At 37.3% G+C, this 26,939-nt stretch overlaps 1 protein-coding gene across 5 annotated transcripts in view; it reads right to left on the bottom strand.

Annotated features, from left to right (window-relative positions):
- The window catches only part of PDE4D (phosphodiesterase 4D), a 1,391,688-nt gene that overhangs the window by 1,099,344 nt on the left and 265,405 nt on the right, over window positions 1-26,939 (bottom strand). For all 5 annotated transcript variants that reach the window (XM_086700391.1, XM_086700383.1, XM_086700378.1 and 2 more), the window contains exon 2: window positions 8,848-8,981. In XM_086700391.1, the coding sequence (XP_086556517.1) occupies window positions 8,848-8,889 (42 nt within the window). In that variant the 5' untranslated portion in view covers window positions 8,890-8,981. The remainder of the gene's footprint in view (window positions 1-8,847; window positions 8,982-26,939) is intronic.

Raw genomic sequence — 26,939 nt, 5'->3', positions numbered from 1 at the left:
TAAAACAAAACAATTCTAAAATTTGTATGGAACCACAAAAGACCTGGAAAACCTACACTATCTTGAAAAAGAAAAACAAAAGTGGAGGTATCACAATTTAAGATTTCAAATTATATTACAAAGCAGAAGTAATGGTACTGGCATAAAAATAGACACATGGATTAGCATAACAAAACAGAAAACACAGAAATAAACCCATAGTTATATGGCCAATTAGTCTTTGACAAAAGTGGAATGAATATACAATGGGAGAAAGTCTATTCAGCAAATGGTGTTGAGCAAACTGTACAGCCGTATGCAAAAGAATGACACTGGACCACTTTCTTACACCATACACAGAAATAAACTTAAAATGGATTAATGACCTAAATGTGAGACCTGAAACCATAAAAATCCTTGGAGAGAGCACAGGCAGTAATCTCTCTGACATCAGCCATAGCAATATTTTTCTAGATATGTGTCCTGAGGCAAAGGAAATAAAAGCAAAAATAAACTATTGAGACTACACCAAAATAATAAGTTTCTGCACGGCAAAGGAAACAATCAACAAAAATAAAAGCAACCTACTGGATGGAAGAAGGTATTTGCAAATGACTTATCTGATAAAGGGTTAGTATCCAAAATATGTAAATAACTGATACAACTCAACATACAAAAAATAAATAATCCAATTAAAAAATGGTCAGAAAACATGAACAGACATTTCTCCAAAGAATACATACAGATGGTCAAGAGACACATGAAAAGATGCTCAACATCAGTCATCATCAGGGAAATGCAAATAAAAACTCCATGAGACATCACCTCACACCTCTCAGAGTGACTAAAGCAAAAACACAAGAAACAAGTGCTGGAGAAGATGTAGAGAAAAAGAAACCCTCATGCACTGGTGGTGGAAATGCAAACTGGTTCAGTCCATAGTGGGAAAAGTATGGAATTTTCTCAAGACATTACAAAAAGAATTACCCTATGATCCAGTAATTGCACTACTGAGTATTTACCCAAAAAATACAAAAAATGCTAATTCAAATGGATACATGAACCCCTGTGTTTATTGCAGCATTATTTACAAGAGCCAAACTATGGAGGATTCCATCAACAGATAAATGGATAAAGAAGATGTGGTATACATCCACAATGGAATATTATTCAGCCGTAAAAAAAGAATGAAACCTTGCCATTTGCAACAACATGGATAGAGCCAGAGAGTATAATGTTAAGTGAAGTCAGTCAGTCAGAGAAAGACAAATACCAAATGATCTCACTTATATGTGGAATTTAAGAAACAAATGAGCAAAGAAAAAAAAAGAGAGAGAGAGAGACAAAGAAACAGACTCTTAACTGTAGAGAACAAAGTGATGGTTACCAGAGGGGAAGTGGGTAAAATAGGTGATAGGGATTAAAGAGTATACCTATCATGATGAAAAAATAAAATAAAATAAAAAATAATATCAAACTCTGTTATAGAAGGCATGTTTGTGTCACACCCCAAATTCCTATTTTGAAGGCCTATAGCCCAGTGTGATAGCATTTGGAGATAGGGGCCTTTGGGAGTTCACAATGAGAAAGCCAAGATGAGAACTGTCATCAGGAACTGAACTGTCCAGCACCATGATCGTAGAGTCCCCAGCCTCTACAATTCTAAGAAAATACATGTCTGCTGCTTAAGTCACATAGTCTACCATATTTTTGTTAAGGCAACTGAGCTAATACTCTCCTTTGCCGCAATGTCTTGATTTTGTATTTATGTGATAAATGACTTTCAATTCATTTTACAAATGGACACAACATGACTGAGAATCACAGAAATTCTTAACTGGTAGGAAAGAGAACTCTCACCTAGTTTAACCACTCCTCTTATGGCTGAATCCTGTGCATAATAAGAAAACTGGCAAAAGGGTCTTGGAAACTATGCTTGCACCTCTTTAGTGATAGGAATATACTTCATTTCCTGGCATTTCCAAGTAATTCTTTTCTGGGCCAGATATTATCACTCAGCTCTGTAGCTACCAAAAAGCATCCACAACCCTCAAGATAGAATTTACCAACCAACTATTATATGAAAGGAGATTTCCCCTTCATTATGATATACTTTTTCTTTTCTATACACATAGGCACTAAGGCTCAGAAAAAAATAAGTAATTTACTAAAGGTCAGATCTTTAAGCACTAGCGGATTTGAGGACTGAATCCAGGTATCCCAATCCAAAAACAATTATCTTTTCACTGCAAAGAATGGCCTCTAAACTATTTTGATTACATACCCCTATCAGGAAAAATATCTGGAATAGATTTTCCCAATTTATATATGTATCGATTGTACACATGTATTTTGTACATTTATCAAACATAAACAAAAAGTTGAAATTTGAAAAAAGATCACATTTGAAAGTAAATATAAACAGAAGTCCTAATAATTTCTTTTTGAAGCCCAAGTTTGAGATTGCTGCACTTGATCACATTGGCTTCCTTATACCAGGAAAACAGTAAATACCTAGATCAGTGAAAGAACATCATAATACTGAAGAGAACCTAATGGTGGGCTATCGTGATTAGAGCTCCTCATACCAAGAAAGAGTAAATCTATTATTTTTAAGATTATTTTCAAAAGAAATACAAGCTGCTGGAATTAAATCTTTAACTGCAGAAAAATCATACTATATCAATATGTCACAGGAGAAATGCCAAGGAAAATATGAGTCATGGATGTGATGCTGGGGTCACTGTAAATGGTTCCTTTCTCTCAGGGACCAATGGATTGAAAAGAGCTGCTACAGCTAACAGTAGTTGTTAAAGGATTGGGATAGAACCTTAACCACTGTAACAAATTAAACTATTTAAATTAAAAGCAAAGTTGTTGCTAGAGTACTTTTTTGTGAAATTTTCTAACAGCTTTAAAAAGCATATTCTTTGTTAATTACTTTCTTCCTGTCCTAAATTGTTATGCTATGTAGGTAAAAGGAAAAAATTCTAGATGTTTACAACTAAATGCTGTTCTAGAATAAAATTAGATGACTTCATGAAAACATATTTGAGTCAGGAGAAGGCAAGCTTTAAACAGAGGGATTAGCTGATCCATTATAATTCAGAATAGTAAACAAAAAGAAGGCTTTCCTTCTGCATGGGATTTTCCTGCTTACACTATACATGTATATGCTCTATATACCTCACCAAGCCTCATTTTACCAATTATAGTTTTAAGATAAGATGGTTTTATAGAAAAATTCAAAAATCTGTAATTGTTGTACAAATGAGACTTGTGCGGCCCCAATAAAGCAGAAGGCAGAACAGCCAAAGCTGTCCCCAGCTTCCACAGATGGCAAAGACACTTCGGAAGGTTAGAACAGACAGAAACCAGCTTATGCTTTTCCCTTTCAGCATATGGACAAAGAAACAGCACCCAGAAAAAAACAAATGTGATCTTAAGCACTCCAAGAGGTATACAACTCCAAGAAGTCACACAAGAATGTCAAACAGACCCATTAAAATGAAATGTCAGTCCACTAAGAGATGGCTCCAAAACTTTACAGAGGTTAAGCATGCATATCATAAAACCTCTGGAAGAATATTCTACTCCAACACTTCCTGTTGCAAATAAATACTTCAAGAAAAGGGTTATCTGCCAGATGAAGGTTTTTCCTTTCCTTCTCTTTCCTTTTGTAATTATTAATTAAATCAGAAAATCCAGAGTTTTTAAATAACAAATGCTACCTACATAATCATCTCTTTATTTTATGATATGTTTCATTTGTTTTTCCTTGAATGTCTTAATTTTTATAGGACTTCATCTGGACACCATAATTTTTCCAACACTGGAGCTTTTCCGGCACTTGAAATAGGTTAAAGGAGATAAGAGATAGGTATTTTTTCTTTCCCCCCCCCCCCATCTTTGACACATTTTAAGAATCACAGAGGAAAGAACACAGGTGGTCTCTCTCACTTATAGGCTAAGGTGGATAGAACTTTCTAATGAGGTTATCTATACCTTTGATGTACCAAGCATTGTGTGTTAGTATCATTTCCCTAACACCCTTTAGAATACCACAGTCAGTAACTTATCAAACGACCCACAGCTGGAGAGTTGAAAGAGCCAGATTTTGAACCCAATTCTATATGACTTTATTTATTTATTTATTTATTTATTTATTAAGTTTATTTATTTTTGATATAGACACAGAGAGAGGGAGAGGGAGAGGGAGAGGGAGAGGGAGAGGGAGAGGGAATATCTCAAGCAGGCTCTGCACTGTCAGCACAGAGCCTGATGTGGGGCTCGAACTCACAAACCATGAGATCATGACCTGAGCCAAAACAAAGAGTCAGATGCTTAACCAACTGGGCCACCCAGGCACCTCTGTATGATTTTAAAGCTCACATTTTTTTTTCAACCACACCAAGCTACCTCTTAGGCAAGTCGTTTATTTCATCTCCCCAGACCTCTGTTTCAATTTCCTTATCAGCAAAATAAAACGGCTGGGTTAGAAGATCTTTAAGTTATCCTTCTACTATAAGGAGACATTATATACCAGAAACTCTATAAGCCCTGTGAAATTTGCTGAAATTCTTATTTTATGACAGATAAATATTAATACCATGTATTCCAAATACAAATGATGCAGACAATTGGAACGGTTATGGAAGTCAGGAATGTAAAGCTTAAATTATTTGTTTTTGATATTTTCACTTTATGTGCAATATATCGGTCTTGCCATTTTTTAAATTTGTGGACTTCTTTAAATGTCATAAGCAAATCTGTGAACCACAACATCAAAATTTAAAATGTTTCATATTTTAATAATCTATGATAAAGAATTGATTTTAAATTTTAAAATTTAGGTCCATTTATTATAGAAACTTTTATGTAAGTTCATCCTAATATTATTTGGTAATATTAATGATATTTGACTCTTTAGACATTTTCACTTAGCAACATAAGTGCTTTGATTTACTTTAAATTAAGGTAGTTTATGCTATTTAAATTTGAATTCATTTTTAAGAAAATAATAATAAATTTTAAAATTATATTCTACTTGTTCAGGAATAGTATAAAAGTATAGATCAAAATTAACCACATTATAATATCAGAAATAGTGAAGAAAAAAAAAGACACCTGTTTTTATGAGCTTATGTTTGAAAGTGTTCAGAAATCAACTAGTTTAAGTCCTGTTTTGTTTGTATCATAAAGAAATAAGAGGATATAATTGAGGCTGCTATTTATCAGAACTTCTCTACACATAATAGTTTGCAAGAATGGATGGTCTTTCTTTCCAGTAAATTAAAAACCAAATTAGAAATAATTGTCATTATATTTCCCTTGTAGATTTGGTGAAGACAGCTTGAGGTTAAACTTGCAGGATTTTTTTTTTATTTTCAACTAAAGTGTCCCTCTATTTTCTACATTGAATTAGCAGTTTGGAGTATAAATCCACCTGTTGTCTGAATTACAAAAAAATGCTCCCCAAACTCCTGTATCTTGAAACATTCTCATGTCAATAGCTGTGGACTCAGGCTTAGCCTCTCTCCATTCCCTCCCAGGTTTACACCCAGGCTCTCCACCACAGTGGAAGGACCGCATCTATTTTCTTAAGTTAACTACAAGCCCAGGAGTCACCTTCTATACTTTCCTCTCCCCTAGATCCTACCGCCAATACCTTTCCAAAAAAAGCACTATCATTTTTCCCCTCCTAAATATCCCTTAAATATGTTCATCTTTAACTATCTCTCTACAGTTGTCAGCAGATTATTCTAGCTTTTGTTCTTGAATGTGAAACCACCACATTCCCTAACACTACAGTCTTTACACACCAGGTTAGCTCTGTCTGGAAGCCCCCTTTTTGCCTTTGTAGGCTAAGTCACCCTTCAGACCACAGACTACCCTGAAGATCCCCTTTTCTCAGGAAAGGCTTGACTGACCTCTCTGACTAAGCCACGTCTTTCTATGATACGCTGCCATTATACTAGGATGCTTCTCTCAGCAGATAACATGGGGTACCCATTCACTCATTCCATTACCATGTAATTACTTACTTGCCTCTGTCTCAGGAAATTTACATTCTAGGATGGAGAAAGAAGCCATTATGTATGAAGACAGGTTGAAAGCGTTTGCCCTACAAAAGGTAATAGGTTGGAGAAATACTGCTTTACACATATGCGTGTGATTCTTTGATGCACATCTGTCTCCCACAGGAGACCTTAAGGACCAACAGCCACTGGGGCCAGGCCTCACTTGGGCACTATCCACATGAGTTCCTCCCATTTTTACCCACTATAACCACAAATTATCCTCCCAAACCAGCAAAATATCACTTTAAGAAAAAAGGTCTTTATTTATATTTTTATAGCTAAAAGTTTTCATGGATCGCTTCCAAATAAATGAAGAATCCAGAGCATTAATCATTAAAAGGGACACTGCACCAGATCTTGAATGTGACAGAGAAAAATATGAACACTCTTTAACTGTTCAGGAAAAAAATGAAGTAATTGTCTAATGATGATCTTTTTTTTTTTTCCTGCTCTTTTGTACGCCTGAAGTTTCCCAATGACACATACAAGACATGCAGAGACCTGCAGAGAGGAGCAGAGGCTGTTTTAACATTTAGAACATTCTCTTTGGATTTTTAAATGTCATAATGCCAAAGAGAAACATTCTCAAACCCTAAACCAAATTAATTCTTAAAATTTTCCTCATCAAAAATAGGAAACATCTGCCTCTAAGTGTATAACCTTGGATTTTGTAATGGCAAAAATCTAGTGGGGGGGTGACTTTTTCAGGCCAGTGCAAAATGAACTTTTGAAACTCTATGACAACTTCTAACTAGGCAAAAAGTGTAGCTCTTTTCTCTGAGAAACAGCAATCTCCTACCTGCAGTCTTTTAATTAAGTGGAAGCACTTTCTTTATGCCAGTGGATTTTCAAGAAGCCAAGATGCAGTGAAATGAGAGCTCTCTGTTTACATTTAGACCCATGTAGGCAACTCACGTTCTCATCATCTGGGAATCGTGAGGCTTTCCACCAAGATTAAAATTTTTGCACTAAGCAAACCTAAATGGGAAAACTCCTAGCATCATTAAGCATTCACAGTTCCTTAAAGTCACGACACAGTTAATCATTTGCTTTTAGAATGTTTTCCCCCAGAACAATGTTTAATGATCGATTTTTAATTCTCCGAAATATTCTCCCCTTTGGCTTTACACATTTTTTTCGTATCACAAGGCAGTGAAATTTAATGAAAGAAAGAAGGATTATGTAAGTGGTTTACATCCATATTTAACATAGTAAGAAAAACTCAGTCACAGGGGCACCTGGGTGGGTCAGTCGGGTAAGCATCTGACTCTTGATTTCAGCTCAAGTCATGCTCTACGGTTTCTGGGTTCAAGCCCCACATCAGGCTCTACGAAGAAGGCACAGAACCTGCTTAAGATATTCTCTCTCTCCCTCTTTCTGACCTGTTCCCTCTCTCTCCCTTCTCTGCCTGCCTCTTTCTACCCTCTTCCTCTCTCTTTCAAAAATAAATAAATAAACTTTAAAAATTAAAAAAAAAAAAAAAAAACTCTGTAACAGAAAGGTGTGTTGGCAGTTCGGTAATTCGTATGCATGTCACCTCCTATTTTAATGAACAAATATATCATGACCGAAGGAACTCCCAGATCCAAGCCATGGCCCTTTATTTTATCTAATAATCCATACAACCAAACACCAACCAGGAAAACAAATTAATTTAGACATTCCCTCGAAGTTTGTTGAATTTCTGTGGTCAGTTATTAAACACATTCTGTACTCCAAGAACCGGCACACTTCTGGGCACCTTCTCATTTTTTAAGAAACCCTACTGAGCACACTAGACTTCCCTCTCCACACACTCCAGCATTGCTCACCCTTAAAAGTCTGCTAGTTATTCTGTAGAAAGAATCTGAGATGGCCTTGGGCCATCACAAAAGAATCACGGGTTGCAACACAAAGCATTCTCATTCTAGAGAAATGTGTTTGCATTTGTGGTTTTTCTGAGGCCTTCAAATAAATGTTCCTAAGTCACAAATGCATCTGTTTGGATGCCTTTCCCCGCCCCGCCCCGCCCCCCCCCCCCCTCCCCGGGTAAATTAACAAAGGGACATGTTCTTAGAGCTTGCCTCATAGAAATTAAGTCTACTTTCATCCTTGCCTTGGGTAGCTTTCTTCGGGCTGCTCTATTTGCTTATGCTTTCATTTATAAGCTAATACAGATCTAAAAATCATCACTAATTTGGCACCTTAAGAACAATAAATAGGTAACTGGAAAGGAGGCTTACTCTACCTCAGGGCCCTGAGGGTGTTCACTTAAAAAAAATTCTGAAGGAAAGAAAATTAGAGACATAAACTAGGGTAGACAGCTCATAGAAATCATGTCTTACTGATCAAGTATTCACATTTATTCACCATGTACATAAACTTTCGGAATGTGACTGATTGAAGTACACAACGACATAAACTCAGTTTATCCTTTTGGATTTGCCCAGAAAATTCAGTATACTAGACTTAACTGTCTTCAGTTTCAATTTTTAATCATAGAATTTCTGCATCAATCCAAATATCAGAGTTTCCAACATCACACCATCAGGCTTATACAAATGAATGGTAAGGCACATAAACTGGCTGAAAGAGAATTCTCATCAAATGTCAACTAGGCCACACAGACGAACAAGTCTTCATTTGTTAATAATCTGCATACAGTCCCAAGAAGCAAAAGTTAACCAAGGGTTCCCACAAGCCTGATCATGACAACACAGTATTAAAATCTAAACAAACAGTAAAATATATATATATGTGTGTGTGTGTGCACATTTTTAGAAAAGAAATGAAAACAAAAGGTACTTACACTTTTGCTCCGAGAAAGCAGATCACAGGTATTTCTTTTCATGGTGGTGTTTTAAGTAATTCAAATGGACAAGAGTCGCTTCCAATGTCACTGAGCTCACTGCAACAATTATCCACTCAAAAGCCAACTGGATTCTGAAGAGAAAGGCAAGGAAATGTTTAATCAAGTATATGATTAACATGTGCACTTTGAAATGCTGTCTTAGATTAGGACAATAATTCTTAAAGTATTCAGCAGAACAAGCTAAAATGGTGCTGTGTTTAAATCAACAAAAGTACACACAAGCAGCGTTTCCAAAAGAGCTTTTGTCAAATATAAGTTAGAGATTTCAAGCACCATCTGTTTTCCATTAAGTCTTCCAGTCTACATTTTTTAGTGGCTTACAAACCAATATGTACAGTGGCCACAACTTAGATTTACACATATGAGATGAAGATGCAGGCTGAACTGTGTGCTGATGCCACCTGGTACAGTGCCCCCCCCACCACCACCACTTGCCACTCAGGATTCATCAAGGTATGGCCACCACCAGGGGAATCTTAGCACATCTGAAAGCCCTCTGACCACGGCATGGTGGCTTCCTGTATCACCTTTAGCGATAACCCACAGCACAAAGGTTCTTCAGTCAATTTAGGGAGTTCTCTATTCTTTGGCTTCCAAGATGTTGCAAGAAACAGTGGGAGAAACAGTCTACCTGGTCAAGCAAAACTATTGTTTCTAAGAATGACACAATAGCCTTATCACCTTACCTTACTTCCCAGGAGACACTAAGAGACTCTCTATTTCAAGTTTTGAGGAAAGAGCAAATAGAATATCATTCTGATATTCAGCTAGAATCTGGGCATGATGTACATATTCACAAGGTATATTTGCATGTGGGCTGAAATGCCTTTTAGGAAAGAAGTCACACTAAGGGAAAGGGGATAAAGCAAACAAGCTGGACCAAAACACAAACATGCTGACGTTGTAGATGTACGCTGACATTGTAGGAGCAGACTGATTCTAACAAAAGCATGTATTCTATCATTTGGATTTCTTCTAAATTTCTCAAAAGACTCATGTCTGAGATTTAAGGAAAAGAATAACAGTGAGCAAAGTCTGAAGGAGTTTGTTTTACTAAAATGATTGAAAAATCTCAAAGTGCAGAAGTGTGTGAGTTATACATACAAAAATATAAATACATTCAAACAAAGTAACTGTGTATACTTTAAACACACACACACACACACACACACACACGCACACAAACCCAAGGAAGACAGCTTCCAGGAACACAGCATCTGTGCAGTTCCCTAGAGAAGGCCAGCCCTCAGCAGCAGGGGAACCCACTGGTCCCCCCTACACCACTGGAGAGGAACCTTCCCCAAGGTTTCCAGCAACTGCACTGGCAGACTCGTAAGCCTCAAAGACTTGTTTTGAACACATGTGAATTCCCCCTAAAGACGTATGACCCTAAAATGCAGATACTTTCAGGGAGGCCAGAGATCCCTCAACAGCGAGGTACTGCTAGAATCAGAGAAATCCAGTTTATTACTACTAACAATGTCCCAAGGCACAACTGGAGAGACCCAAAGGGCACTGAGGCACAAAGTCTTCTTCCAAGATTAATGAAAAGGCTTGCCTGAGGTAAGCGAAACGTGCACAATCAAATGTGAGTTGCTAGATAAATACAGTCTCTTGGAGTGTGTGTGGATTATTTTTAAGGGAGTGGGGGAGGGCAGGAAGACATGATCCACAAATGCAAATTTCCCAGCTGGTATACCTCCAGGAATTTAGTCACCCTTCCTGACTGGTTCTAATCCCAAGCATTTTATAAGTGCTCCGAAAATGTGAAATTGTATTACCCACCTAGAATTAACTTAAGAAGTGGACAGAAATAATATAAACTGACAACTAAATATTCCACACCTAGGGAGAAAATAAAATCCAACTAAAAGCTGTGGGAAGCATATACGCTCTCAGAGAAAAACTCATTCAAAATATTTAATTACTCAGTATTTAATGAGTACTCTTAGGGGCAACCAGGGAATAGTCAGCTGCCCCTAGTGGGCTAGTAACTCAATGGTTTTAAATTAACAAATCAGTCAAAACAGACAAATCATGGAATTGACCTGATAAGATCTGATGAAATAATCAACTTGTTAACAAATTTGCTTTGACATCACTTAAAGACTTTCCTATAGAAATGTGAGTAGGCAAATGGGTTTAATTGAGAACTGACTGCTGATGGGCTGGACCTTCTCAGCCTGTATATTTGGGAGGCAACATGGTCTGGCTAAAACAGTAGGGGCCTCGAAACCAAATAGGCGTAGGTTAGGGTTTCAGCTCCCCAAAGGCATTCTGTGTGGCTTTAGTCAAGCTACTTAACCCCTCTGATCTTTTTTGAGATCTACAAAAGGGAGGTAATAATATTCATGTGTGTTTGAGTTTAAATGAGCTAATATGTATAAAACAGTGTCCAGATGAATGCTTGGCTCACATCATCACCACCATCATCATCATCCTTCTTCTCTTAATATCAAACGGCAAATAAAAACAACCCATTCTTTTTTCTTTTCTCTTAAATGTGCCAAACTCCCTCAAATAAGACAGACCTAGGCAGATGTACTTTCAACTAAACAGTAATGAATAATGTATCAGTTAAGATCCCAGGAGTAAATAGACAGCACACTCATATTAGGATCCTTCAAGGAGGGTTTGGTAAAGAGACTATTTAAGATGATGGTAGGGTAGAAGAATCTACAAAGGATAAGTGAAGTTCTTGGAACAAGCAATAATAGAGTTTCCACCACCTTCAAAAGGGACAAGGAGAGGGGTGGGTCCCTGATACAGGAGAAGAGTGTCACAAAGTGGGTTGCCTTGGAAAAGGTTATTCTCTGGGACACCACTAGCCTCAGTTGACCCTGAAAGGAAGGAAATAAGGACATGAATATGATCTCATCCTCCTCTGATCTCCTGCTGGGACTCCCCACTGGCCAAATGCAAAAGAGCCAGAGGGCAAAGGAAGCTGCTGCTGTCCACCTCACCGGTCAACCTGCTAGGGCAGAAAGTGTCCTAGAGAAGAGTGAGGAGGAAAGCAGAGCAGGAGGGGACATGAGAGACAGGACACACAAATGGGATCTAGAGTCCAGGAAGAGGATCACATTTTTCTGCTCATTTCATCATAAGACAAATATATTTTATCTTTAATCCTCCCAATAACCCTGTGAGGTAGATATCATTAATGCATCATCCCCATTGGACAATGGAAGAAATCAGCTCCAAGAAGTGAAATGCCCAGTAAATAACAAAACCAGGATTCAAACTTGATTTCTCTGACTCCCATGATTTTGTCTATGCTGCCAGCATGCTATGCTGCCAATACCATGAACCAGTGCGCTTTAATGACAAACAAATGGTAAATTTCTGCAAATAGCTAAGCTGTGCCCAAAGAATTTTGGATTAAAAAAAAAAAAGCTTTCTCTCAGGAAGGGAGTTATCTGAGTTCCTACAAATTCCTCCCTCAGCAAAGATAATGCCATGAGACAGCAGAAACGCTTGCTCCCTCCAGGTGCACTAAACAGAAAACCAGGTGAGAGAACACTCGCACACGCAATTTCATTACTATAGGAGTTTCCACATAAAAGTTAATTAGGGAGAAGGAAGAGTCAGCTCCTGCCGAGGAAACACTCAGAGACAGAATCTGAGCTAGCACACCTGTATAAATTCCTCTGCTTTGATGAAAGGATAAGGGACTTAAGACAGGTTCTTTCCTAGAGATTAAGGACTTAGAGAGTGGAAAAAGCCCTGAACTGGCCATCAAAAGAAAGAAGTTCCACTTTCATCAATGTGTCATATACACATGCTGGGTGGTATTCGGAAAATCCCTTCTCTTTTTTCCTCTATCAGTGGCTTGCTCCTCTGTAAAGAGGAGATAACAGTATCTCCACAACCCATCAGGGGGTTGTTAAGGGGATCGATTAGATAGTGTCTCACAAAGTGAAGCCTGCTTGGAATTCTCTCTCTGGTCCTCCTCCACTCATGTGCGCACTCTGTTCTGTCTCAAAATAAACAATGGTGACACCCTAAATGAGTGAAAAGGTACTAATTACTTGCAAATGTTAGAGAGACTGCTGAATATATTTGATGGAGTTTAGAGGAGTTTTTTTTATTCTTCACCTCTTTGGTAACTAATATTTTTTCTTCTACAGAGTAAGTAATTTCATATAGTGACTGGTGAATTATGCAACCACTCAGATGCATTAATTTAAAAAAATGTATTGGGGATCATGTATGTGCCAGGCATTCTACTAATCTTCAGACAACCACCAAATTTTATAGATTCAGAGAAGGACAGTTTGAATGCAGATGCCTATGAATGATCAAAAGATAATCAGTTAAGTTTGTCTCCAACTTAGTCTCCTCAACACCTCAGCAAGATCCATTTTTCTGGGACTATATAAATTAAACATCAAAATGAAATCAGGATAGAAAGTCTCTTTCCTGGATTAAACTCTAATCCAAAAAGAAAAATAAGTAGATATGGCATGCCTTAAAAAAAAAAAAAAAAAAAAAGAATTCTGATCACTGTAAAAGATAACCCAAAGAAGTACAATAAAAACAGACTCAATTTCTCAAGGATCATCCACCAAAATATGTACAAGCAAGAAACTGGGAGGCAGCAATTCAAAAAGTTAAAAGAAGCTTATAAGTAAAAAGCAGATTTTTCAGAGGGAAGTTTGACCTAATCCCATAGGCTCCTAAGTGGCCACTAATTTTACCCTGTCCGTACAGAAGATAGGTAACATGCATACTCGCCCCAGTGTCCTTTGGCTAAATCTGCACAAAGACAAAGAAATAAAGTCCCTTATAGTTCCTCATACCTTCTAAAGATATAAATTAACAGAAAGGACTCCTTCTTGGAATAGATCTGAGGGTGACCACAGAGTCTGCCTTCTATTTATACCCTGCCTCTTTTCTGCAACGTGCCCTGTGAAAGCTGTGCCTTACTGAGCTCTGGCTAGAAACTATATAATCTGATATCTACAATGAGCTTGTGGTACAAATGAGGAAACTGAGGTACAGGAAGGTAAGTAATTTGCTTAAAGTCACAGGACTACCTGGAACAACACAGGAATGCTGCCTTATGCACTGATTTTCCTAAAACTCACTCCACAGGGCAACTCAGAGTGCCCAATAGAGTTCAACAGCTTAGCTCTGGCAGAAGTTGTACAATCTGTTGGTAACACAAGCATGGCCCTGTAGAGTTAGGTTTTTGGTCAGGCTTTTCAGGAACCATTCAGCTACCTCACAGAAGCCAGGGTGATGGGTCTCAACCAGAGGGGTCAGGTGACCTGTGAGGTACACATTTAATACGATCTCATCTCACACTCTATGTCCCAACACCAACCCACAAACCCTCCACCCTAGTCTGAATGGTTTAATCCTTCCAACAACTGCGACACGTTCATTTCCCCTCCTAGCCCTTAACTCTTCTATTCTTCAAAGTCCAGCAGGTCCTTCTTTCTAATGACAACTGACATTGCAATTCACCTAGCTTTCTACTTTTTCTGAATTCCAATAATAAAGGCTACGTTGTGCCATGTTATCATCTGCTATCTTGCCTGGTGTCCCTAATTGTTTTATGGGTTTAATCTTTCCTTCCACAACCGTAACTTGAGTAAGACACATTTTAAGGCCTTTTCCATACTGCAAGTTTTATAATTATAAAATACAGATTACTAAGGTTGAAAGCAATTCATTATCATTCTTTTGCCTTCTCCACAAGGCTTAGCATAACAGTGAACCCCTAGAAACCACTCAATAAAATATATTAAAAATAGAAGTATAAGCCCATTAAAAATCATTTTAATAGGTGGTATAAAATTTGAAATAAAATTTTATCAAAATGTGGAAAATACTCATTTTTAATATTCATCAAAGAAATGAAAATTAAAATCCCAAGATTTCTGTTGTATTGCCTACAAATTAACAAAGTTAAGGGTTTGTTTTTTTTTTTTTTTAATAAAATACTTAAGGGGTGCCTGGGTGCTCAGTCAGTTGAGTATCGACTCTTGATTTCAGCTCAGGTCATGAACTCATGGTTCATGAGTTCGAGCCCTGTGTTGGGCCCTGTGCTAAAAATGTGGAGCCTGCTTGGGATTCTCTCTCTCTGGTCCTCCCCCACTCATATCACACTCTGTTCTGTCTCAAAATAAACAAACATTTAAAAATTTAAAAAATTCTTGATAATGCTGTACAATATGATGAACTATGCATTTCATATATTGCTTATAAGCTTTCTTTAGAAAGAAATTTGATTAATTACCAGAAGTTATAATGGTGCTATATATTTTTACATAGTAATTCAGAAAAGCAACCTGAAATATGGCAAGTGCTTTATATGCAAATGTGTTCCCAACAATGGTACGTACAGTAATGAAAATTTAAAAACAATTTAGATGTCCAAGAGTAAGGGAATAGCTAAATAAAATATGAGAAACCTCATAATATACTATATAATTAAAAATATGTATAGTACAAGATATTTTTAATTACATGGAAAAATGTTTTTCTGCTATAATGTTAAACGACATAAGCAGGATTAAAGTTGCAGATATAGCATATTTGTATAAAAAGTTATACACAGAGAAAAGACTGGAAAGAAATATAAGAAAATATTAGTGGCAGTATCTAGGTTTTAGTATCATAGATGTTTCTACCTTTCTTTCTATATCCCTCAGCTTCTTAAATTTTCAACATTTGGGAAAAATTAACACTTAAAAGTGAAGTTAAAAGAAAGTACTTGAGTGAGTTTGGAACACGTCATTGATCCTCTCTTCCTACTTCAAAGCATCCTTTAAGTGGTAAGCTTTTGCTGGTGTAATTGTTAGGAGTTTAGTGCACTGCATGTCCAATAATTTGAGCATTTGTTTTTGTATGCCCAACTATGCTCTTTTATGCAACATGCTAGATGTGGCCTTTTGGGAATCTATAAAGTGGGAAGAAGCTTAGTTGGAAAGGGATGGCCAATATTAAGTTCTCGCTCACTGGCTCTGCTATTTCTTCTTCCATTTGGGTGTCAGTTGATCTCTTTTGGCCTCAGTCATGGTGACTATCACACACACACACACACACACACACACACCTCTTCAGGCTCTGCTTCTCCTAGAAAATCAGTTACTGAGGTTCCCCATATGCTAGTTTCCAATAATACAAAACAACATACGGAACTCAGACAAATGCAAATTAGGAATCCACAAACAAGAGATTTGGGTTTTGTAGGACTGACAAGAGCTCAAGCCACAAAACATTTTCATTTGCATTATAAATTGGGGAAAAAAGCATGGGTGAGGAAATGCTTGTCACTATTTGCAATAAAAATATTCATAAAGTAATAAATGAATGGTTGAACTCTTTACCTCAGATGAGCTTCAACAATCTTACCTTTTGAATGATTTAAAGCTTCTTCCTAATGTCTTCCTAAACATTCTATCAAACACTCCATCTCAGCTTCCTGTCTAACCCCATCTCACCTTCACTTACCTCTTTGAAAGGATGAGGTGTTTCTTCTCTCATGTGGAGTTGTGTCTTCTATCTACTCTCTACCTTCCATCCCCCTTTCTGCTCTAGCTGCCTTCTTCTCTCAAACTCTAAATATTCTCTTGAGTCTCTCCTCTCGTTAAAAAATAATCTTCCTTAACCCTATACTCCCTCCCTTCCAAATGTTATTCTTTCTCTCCATAATCAGATGATTTGAAAGAATGTCTATTAAAGTCACTTTCTCCACCTCTTTACTCCTACTTCCACCTCTCACACCACTATATCCTAGTTTTACTCCTTGTACTCTTTAAATTCCTTCTCTAAAGATTCTAGACCACCATACTGCCAAATATAGTAAACACTTTCCAAATTCTCTGACTAGAGCTCCCTACTCTAAAATTGTCCCTTGTTCATTCTAGAAACTCTCTCTTCTGTCTTTTGTGATTTCACTCTCTGCTGGCTGATTGCTTGACCTCTTACTACTTCATGGAGTCTTTTTTTTTTGTCCACCCCTTAAACATGGGTGATACCACTGCTCTTAGTCTTCATCAGTCTTCCTAAACAAGAGTGTGAATCAAAATTAGCCAAGGAATTCCATAAAATGCAGATTCCTGACCCTCCGCTAATGAATCAGATCCTCCAGGATGTGGAGGAATCCACTTTTTTTCAAGTTTATTTATTTAGTGTGTGTGTGTGCATGTGTGTGTGTGTGAGAGAGAGAGACAGAGAGAGAGAGAGAGAGAGAGAGAGAGAGAGAGATTAAGTGAGGTGGGAGCAGAGAGAGAAGGAGAGAGAGAATCCCAAGCAGACTCCACACTGCGAGTGCAGAGCCCCATTGCAAGACTCCAACTCATGAACCATGAGATCATGACCTGAGCTGAAATCAAGAGTTGTACACTTAACTGACTGAGCCGCCCAGGTCCCCCTGGAGGAATCTGCTTTTGAACCAATTCTCCATATGATACTCAGGAAGCTTTTAGAGCACCTGATGGTTGATCAGCACTTGGGAATTTCTGGTCTACATAATACACCTGGGAAATCTATTAGTTTTCATTGTTTAGCCCTATGTATGCTAGCAACTTATATGTATGTTAATCATATATAAATACATACATATGTATGACTTTTCCTGAGCTTCAAATCTGTTCATCTCAACAACATTCCTTAGAAAATCCATAAGTATCTCAAATACGTGTCCATATATGAACTCAGCCTTTTTTCTTTCTTCAAACTCAAATATGTTCTTCTTCTCCCTCCCCCCGCCCCCCGCTCCCTCTCTCTCTCATTTAATGGTACCACCATCCACCCAGGCCCTCAAGCCAAACTCCTAACCTCTTCCCTGATCACGAATACTCAATCAGTGATCACACCCTACTAGCATACCTGGCAAACATTCCTCAGCTCTATCTTGCAGGTCTAGGACCACCAGGGTCTTTCCAAATTTTTATCTACACCATTTCTGTAGGTACCTGCTAATAGGTCTCCTTGACATCAACACTGCCTACTTGTCCCTCCCACATTATGTTTCACTCACTTGTTATACTGAACCATTTGTAGCTGCCCACATGCTCCATGCTGTCTCCCACTTCCATGTCTATGTTGTCCATTTTTCCCCTTCCTCTTTCCCATATCCACTTTCTTCCATCTTTACTTGGCTACTACTGCTTCAAGGTTCAGTTAAAGTGTCAAGTCCCCCTTAAAGAGTTTCCTGATTAGCCAACATCCCCAGCCCCACCCTCATTGCCAGCCTGAACCAATGCCACTGATCTCTCCTTCCATTACTGCCTCCAGGATGCCCTCAATAGTATATTCGCCAAATTATACTGAAATGATCTCTGTTTCTGATCTCTGTCTCACTACCACTCACTGCCACCCTGGACTCCAAGACTCTTGAAGGCAGAAAACATTTCATGTTTGTGTAGACAATCACAACTGAACATATGCTCAATGTATTTTTTTACTGAATTGTACTGAATTGAACTGCTTCCCTTGACTAGAATTACAAGAAGCAATGCACATTTTGTCTCTAGACTAGGAAGAATCAAATATTTTCTTTTGTAGTTTATACCCATACAAAACCATCATCCTATTCCCTTCTCCTCCCACAATATGTTAACAGTAGTCCCTCTTACTCATTCACCAGGCATTTACTAGGCACCTGAGGTATGCAATGCACTGTGCCAGGGTCGAGGGCTACAAAGATAAACATGATAAAATGTCTCTCCACAAGGAGCTCACAGACTAGTGGGGGAGAGAGAGATAGTACAATTCACTAAGTGCTCTAATGGAGGCTCAGAATAGCTGGTGTGGGACCCAGAAGAGGCAGAAAATGATTCATACACCTAATGGCTTCAAAGTCTGTTCTGAGTTATTCTGCTGTTACGAACACTGTGCTTTAAGTTATTCAAATGCCATTTCATAGACTGATATTTTTCCCCAAGTAGAGGGAAAGCAACACTACAGTAGGGACTGGTAGTACCTTTCATCTTTTTTGTACAACTTGTCAGATCTCTGTCCCTAAATACAGGTGGCTATAGAATTCTACACCCAGAAACTGTTGTGCAAATGCCTATTCAATGAACACATGCAGGTGATAACCCTTACATAAGAGAACAGAAGCCACTTTTAACTTCAGCATAAATTTATGATAAAATAATCAACATTTTGGAAGATAGAGTACATCATGTGGCTCCCAAGGTAACCCAATTCTTCACTTCCAAGGGTATTGATATGTGAAAATTTCAACACTCGCCTTATTTCAAAATAGTCCAGCTGAGTCATTTAGCAGCAAATAAATTACATTTCTTTTTGGATTCCATGCTTTGTGGCCTTTCCCACCACCCCCCCCCCCCACATGAAATAATTGCAGCCCTCTAAAACACAAGTTTTCACCCTAAATAAAGGGCCAGGGACTTTGCAATTCATCTCTCACAAATGTTGAGTTTGTTACTTGAGCATACCTTGCTCTGGTTTGAGCTCCCTGCTGTAGTGAGGAAAGTTACAACAGAAGCGTCTTTTCAACAACTTTCCTAACTGTATCCCTCCCACTCCCTCATTAGGGTGCTCTTCCAGGCCTGGGCAGTGGGAGGTGACTAGAGTAGTTTTGTTGTGTGAATCATAGCACAGCATAGTGCATAGTCTGCTGGCCTGAGGCCAAGAAAGAAGGACCCTTTGGGATGTGTCATCGCCAGCTAAGTTATAACAGATCCATTGAGAGCCTCAGGACAAAAACCCTTGAGTCATCAAGAGGGAAAACAAAATGATGGTAAGACAATCCCCACAAAATCTCCAGTTTTAAGTAGTCACTATCTACAAAGGATGGAGTTCACTGAAGCATTGAAGCTTTTTTCGTTTTCAATATTTTCTTTCCCACATCAGATTAAAATAAAAGCCTACCACCATCTGAGTGCTTCTAAATTTGAGAAATATTTGAGTAATATTGTCATTGAAGGCTGTGGGATATATGCATAGACAGGGAGTCTACAAATCATGCCTTACAAATCACAGTCGGTACTTTCCATCATGAGATGAGCTCAGTTGTAAAAGATAAACTATTCCATCCCACTGGTTAAAACAAGAAAAACATTATATAGATGATGGATCAATTGGTGATAGGTAGGTAGATAGTTGGGTAGGTAGATAGGTAAGAAAGACAGAGAGGGAGCTGAGAGGTGACGAAGAGGAGGAGGAAAAGGGAGAGAGATCCAACTCATAGATCCTGGATTCTATTATGTATATGGTTTTCTCCATCTGAGCTGCAGAAGCAAAACTATCATCTCTAAAGAAATATGAGCTAGATATTTGCAGAACTTCCTTTTTAAACTAACCCACCCATTTTTACGTCAGCTGACTCCATTTATCAATTAGCAATGAATCCTACTTATTTTTCTGCAAAATCTACATGGTGAATAGCTCCCTTGAGCAAAATTACAACGTCCCTATTTTAATAAGTTACTAGGGACCTAGTAATACTACTATTTTAGATTACGTGGTATACAATGAGAATTTGAAAAAAATAAACCAAAGATAAAAAGACACGGGAAAAATGGACAAAGCCTCATGCAGAGCTTACTTAAGGCAGGTGATGAAAGTTTTTCTAATGAGACTTCAATGGCACAACTTGTATCCTGACACCAAGTAACTCAGTACCCTCAGGCTATCATTTCTCCCCGATTAACAATTGCTACTGAAGGAGTCATACCCTGCAGGCTACACAAACAGCAGAAAAACAAGGCAGAAAATGAAAAAGTTCATTGTTAATTGAAAGAAACATAAACAAGGAAATTAACACAACCAAGAAACCAAAGACTAGAAATAAAACCCAAACTTCTCAGTTCTCCACCTCTTAGACAGGGACAACCCACTTAGCATCCTTCAAGGGAATGAGCCCACTGTGGAACTGTCATTAACACAAACACAGTGAAAACCGTACATGCCGCTAAGTTTCAGTGGGAGCCAAGGAACAAGTTTTTAATCGAAGGTAAAATGCTCTTGTCCTTTTATGTTAAAATTAAAACAACAGCAGAAAAGAAACTGGACAAAGAATTTGAATTTTTTTTTCTGCTCAAGAATTTTACTATTTTACCATTTCATGATGGGTGTTAATGGTAACAGGCAACAATGTCAAGATCTATTAAGGCGGAAATTATAATAGCCTTCTGCCAGGGGACAGTCATTTTCAACATACTCTTTCTCTTTGCTATTTGCATATTCATATATATGGGAGACAGAATCAAGTCAACCCCTCAGTAGGGTTCCTTTTTCTTCTGTTTTCTTCCTGAGGAGGTCTTTAGTGCATTGCATTCCAAAAGAAGAGATTTTAAGATACCATCTGAAGTAGAATAATTTACATTATAAATGTTTATTCAGAGAAGAAAAGGAAAGGAACAGAATAAATTGGTGGGATATCAAGAATTTTGGAATTTCCTGATTTCGTGACCTTGAGGAGTAACGTAAGCCTTTTGAATGTCAAGTTCATGGTCAATATATATGGAGCTACTGAAACCAATACTGCAAGGCCACTGTGTAGACTAAATGAGAAACTGGGGTCAGCATATACTAAGCATCATACCTGCATGAAAGGAGGTGTTTCCTAAACACTAACTTCATTTCACTTTGTTTAGCCTCTACTTGAGTAAGCAAGGATTGGTTCTTTTAGTAAACTCAGATTTTACTAATGTTGCAAAACTGTTTCATTAACAATAGACTTTTTTTTCCCAGGAGTATTATTCTGCAGTTACCCTGGAACCGATTAAGGACCCTGTCCTAATTCTCAGGACACTCAAATGTAGTGCAAGATTTAATCTTTACTTTCTGTGTCCAAGCCTAAGCTCTTCCACAGCCCTTTCTAAGGTCAAATGGACATTTCAAATCTTACTTTCAGAGGTTTTAAATCCTTTTCACTCTGATACTTTCTTCTTCAGTACTCGTTGAATGAGCTTTAAAATGAACTCCATCACTCTGCCACAAGAAGTTAATTGTAAAACCCACTCTCAACTGCAAGCACTGAGCAGCTCTCAAGTTTCTCAACAAATCTGAAAGCCCCTGAGTGTCCTGAAAAGACAAGCAGAGGACCCTAACACACAGAAGAGAACTCACCTCTGTTTAGCATGATCCCCATGATTACCCAGTAGCTGCTCAGAGCTTAGTTGCTCTAATTGGAGCCTGTGCTGAATCACTGCCATTCATGTAAGTACCCATCTGGCACCTGAAATTAGATTTTGTTCCCTTTTCATTTATAATGGTGATGAGTGATGGAAGTACCTAACAGCAAAACCCCTAAAAGATTATTTTGCTAATAGATGAATTTCTCAGTGGAAATGGAAATGGCAGTTTCTTTTCTAAGGATCTGGCTATCTTTTATCACCCAATGGTATATTAGCTCAATTTTTCAAAAGGACAATACTACTTGGGACGCTGGAGTTTTTATCTTTAAAAATCTCTTTAATTCACTGAAGAAGTAATATAAGGTAAAACATGTAACTTGCAAAATAAAATCAAATTTAATGTCTGAAATCTAAGTAGCCAAGGACAACAAATTTGTAGTAAAAAAGGTATTTAAGTTTCCAGCTCATCTAAAACCTTGTCATCTGAAAATAATATCACGCCATACCATACTGTGCCACAAAGATATTGTTATTAATCATTTTATTCTCAAATATTATTTGGGAAAGAGCCGGTTAGACCACAACAATAGCTAGAATTCTCAATATTTTGGGGTGACACCAGTTTATCACTTATATTTAGTATAAATCACTATATTATAGTATCTCAGAACCTTAAAATATTACTATTAATAATAATTATTTTTATAATTTATTTTTGCCTATTCAGCTTTTAAGGACCAAGACTATCCTGGCTCTGTTACTTATTATGTGACTTTGAGCAATTTACCTGACCTCTTTTTCTAACTTAGTTTTTTTTTATTTGTAAACTAGAACTACAATATCCTGATTCATACCCCTGTTGGAAGGAATACAAAATTCATAGAGATAAAGTGCTGGAAACTGTGATAGCACATAGCAAGCACTCATTAAATATGAGGCATCATCATCCTATTTCTTTCTTAGTATCGAGAAATTATAATTTGTTTACAGTGAATGCACAGTAAATATATAATGGAGACCATTGTTTTGAAAATAACAATCCAATATATTTTTATTGCTTCTAAATCATGTTGCTCTGAAGATATCCCACACTCATTAAATCACTTACTTTAGCCTGATGAGGGAGAAGAGAAATTATTAAAACACCAGGTATGCTGAGGGAAAAACTAATCCATTTTAAATTCCAGAAGGGGCATACCCCCACCAATGAATTTCCTCACATCAACATAGGGCAGAAATACTGTTTTAGGCACATGGGAGTCTAGGATACCACCCAGAAGACTCCCTGATGGGCCAAGTGACGCTAAAGGTAACCTAAAACTCCTATATGCCCCTAGTAGGAAAGGGGATGGCTGACAGTGCTGGCTGGAAAGCAGGACTGTGATGGTTAAGAAAAGGTGCAGTGACACTAAAGAAGATAGTTGTCAGGAGGATTTCCCTAAGGGGATGAAATAAGAATCCCAGCCAGATTTAAGGAAAACCACAGCTCCAGCAAGGGTTGGGTTTCTGCTCAGTGGGCAAAGAGACCTGTGTCCCCTAAAAGCAATTCTTGTTCTTTGCTCATGAAAGAGGATAGAACAGGAGCATTAAACCAGTTTTAGGGAGGCCAGAGGGACATGGACTATATCATTGCAGAGATGAGTGATATAAAAACACTCAACTGGAAAACAGCATATGAACCAAAGCTCCCTTTCCCCAATGCTATGAGGACAATAATAATTTCATTATTATAATCACAAACATGTACCAGGCATTTACTGTGTGCCAGGCAATGTTTGAATCACTTAAAATATATTACTCATTCAATTCCCACAAAATTCTATAAAATTAGTACCATTTTGATGCCTAATTTGTAGATGGAGAAACAAAAAAAAAGGGGGGGGGGGAGACACAAAAAGTTATTTAACAGTCCAAGATGCCATGGCTAGTAACCTGTGAATTCAGAAAACCTGTTTCCTCCTGCACCCAAAAAGCATTTTGTTTTTTAGGTAAGGGGCAAGAACTAATTGAAAAGGAGAAACACAATCTTGATCTAGAGCTAAACTTTGAACTGAATACTTACCCAACAGAAACCATTCTAATGCCTAAAAGAACTAAAATTAAGGGTTTTTTTTTTTCCACCTTTATCAGTGGGAAAAGTACTCCTAGAGATAGAAGACTGATTATAGGAAATAAGCCACAGTGTTTCTATATCTAAATCATACTGAGTTGGGGCACTTGGGTGACTCAGTTGGCTGAGCATTGGACTGTTGATTTGGGTTCAGGTGATGATCCAAAAGTCATAGGATCAAGCCCTGCAGGCTTCACTCTGAGCATGGAGCCTGCTAAACATTCTCTCTCTCTCTCTTTCCCTTTGCCTCTCTCTCTAAAATTAAAGACAAAACAAAATAAAACAAAACAAAACAAAGTAGTGAGTCAATAGTGACCCTATAATAAATGTTAGTCAATATAAGTACACCAAACTTCCAATATAAAGTGGAAATTTCACTCCATTTATTTCATTCACTTTGCTCCCAAATTCACTTTGAAGCAATCATAGGAGTGCAGCAGAAGAAAAATCAAGGAAGGGTGCCATCAATTTAGGGAATTTCTGTAAAACAATCCACAGAATCCAGACTGTCCACTAGTCTATACACTCTGGAATGTGAGACAAGTTTAATAAGAAGAAATCTATTGATAAAATTTGTCATATCGATAGATCAATGAAGAATCCTCTCTCACAATGTGAAAAAAGTCAACAGTGAGTTCTGATTTTCAAGCTTTAATAAAAGAGGAATATATGGCATACCTTCCTTAAATACCCTATGTCTTGCTTAGTGGTGAAAGACTGCAGACATGCCCATGAAAGTCAGGAGCAGGAGAAGGACACCCACAACCATCACCCGTAGTTAACAACATGTTTCAAGTGCTAGGTGATAAATACAACAAAAGAGTCATACATATTGAAAACGAGGAGGCAAATCTATAATTATGTTAAAGAAATTAGAAATTAAAAATACATGTTTAGTAAGGTGACTGATTACAAATCAATATTTTCCTAGACCCAAACCATTGGAAATGTCATAGTTACCAAAAAACCCTCGAAAACAATAAGCATGAAGATTTGGGGGTTTTGTTTGTTTATAAAAGTAGAGGGGAATATATGAAAAAAAATACCACTTTACAGAAGAGGATAAAAGGAGGCAAGAAAAGAAATAACAGGTTTCTGAGGAGGAAAGAACTGCAGTTCCAATCATCTACAGTTCCGATTGAAATAACATTTTCCTATTTATTTCCACTTAGATTTTTTATTATAGAAACATTCACAAATGCACAAAGGCAGGGAAGATAGCGGACCCCAGGTACAGATCATACAGCAAACAGTATCAATGTTTTTCCCATACTGCTTTTTCTACCCTCAACATGCACTCCTCCCAATCTCCCTGCTTGCATCATTTAAAACATCATATAAATAAACATATACATTTATCTAGAGAATTTCTGAAAAACAGTAATAATGAAGGAAGAATTTCTAAAATAATTAAAATAATTTATCCTGGCATAAGAGTAGAAGAAAACCCACTGGAACTGAATAAAAATACCAAAGAGACACAACTATAATAAGAATTTGATATTTAATAAAGGTAACAATGTAAATGTTTAGAGCATGGGTTAATAAGTCCTTATATTGGGGCAACTTGATAATCACTTGGAAACAAAGCCTAATACATAACCTTCATATCATAACAATAAATTCCACATGAATTCCAGGTATGATTGTGGAAAAATGAAGTCATGGAAGTACTAGAATAAGATACTCATAAATATTTTATTTCTTTAAGGGTAAGGAAGGTCTTTCTAAGCATTATATATGTCAGATTCATTGCTAAGTGTGTAAACTAAGAATATGATTGAACTAATTTTGAAAATTAAAAAATATGTATCAAAATACTTTTAAAACACAAAATACAAACTAGGAAAATATCACCTATTTTATGGAGTTACAACAGGAAGAACTCTTAAAAATCAGTAAGAAAAATATTTATTCAAAGGATACAGGAGTGCTGATTTGAAGGGGCACGTGCACCCCAAAGTTTATAGCAGTGCTATTGACAATAGCCAAAGTATGGAAAGAGCCCAAATATCCATTGACTGATGAATGGATAAACAATATGTCGTATATATACACAATGGAATATTACCGGGCTATCCAAAAGAATGATATCTTGCCATTTGTAACAACGTGGATGGAACTAGAGTGTATTAATGCTAAGCGAAGTAAGTCAGTCAAAGACAAATACATTATTTCACTCATATGTGGAATTTAAGAAACAAAACAGATGAACATAGGGGAAGGGGATCAAAAAGTAAGATAAAAACAAAGAGGGAGACAAAGCAATTAAGAGACTCTTAAATACAGAAACAAACTAAAGATTGCTGGTGAGATGCTGGGTGGGAGAATGGGCTAAATGAGTGATGCACATGAAGAAGGGCACTTGTTGAGATGAGCACTGGGTGTTATATGAGCACTGGGTGATGAATCACTGAATTCTATTCCTGAAATCATTATTACACTATATGTTAACTAACTTGGATTTAAATAAATAAATATAAATAAATAATTTAAGAATATGTCCCAGTAGAAAGGCAAATTCACAAAAGGTAAATTGAAATTTGAAATCAATGTATAGAAAACTCAACCTCACTAGTAAACAATATAAAAAACCAAATAAGGAGATGTCCTACTTTGTCCGTCAGATGGTACATTAAAATTAAAAAATCACACTGAGTGTCGGAACATTCATTTACGGCCAGTGGGAATATAATCAGTACAATACTTCTAGACAGGTATTTGGCAAATATATCAAAAACCTGATAAATATGCATGCCCGTTGAATCAGCAGGAGAAGGAGATCCACAGATGCACATTCAAAGACAATGCTCAAAGCATGGTTGGTAATAGGAAAAAAAAAAATGTGAACAAAG

This window comes from Puma concolor, chromosome A1 (assembly GCF_028749965.1).
Source record: "Puma concolor isolate L17-30 chromosome A1, mPumCon1.1.hap2, whole genome shotgun sequence".
Lineage (NCBI taxonomy): Eukaryota > Metazoa > Chordata > Mammalia > Carnivora > Felidae > Puma > Puma concolor.
The sequence above is the reverse complement of the archived record's forward strand: the minus strand, read 5'-3'. Positions and strand labels throughout refer to the sequence as shown.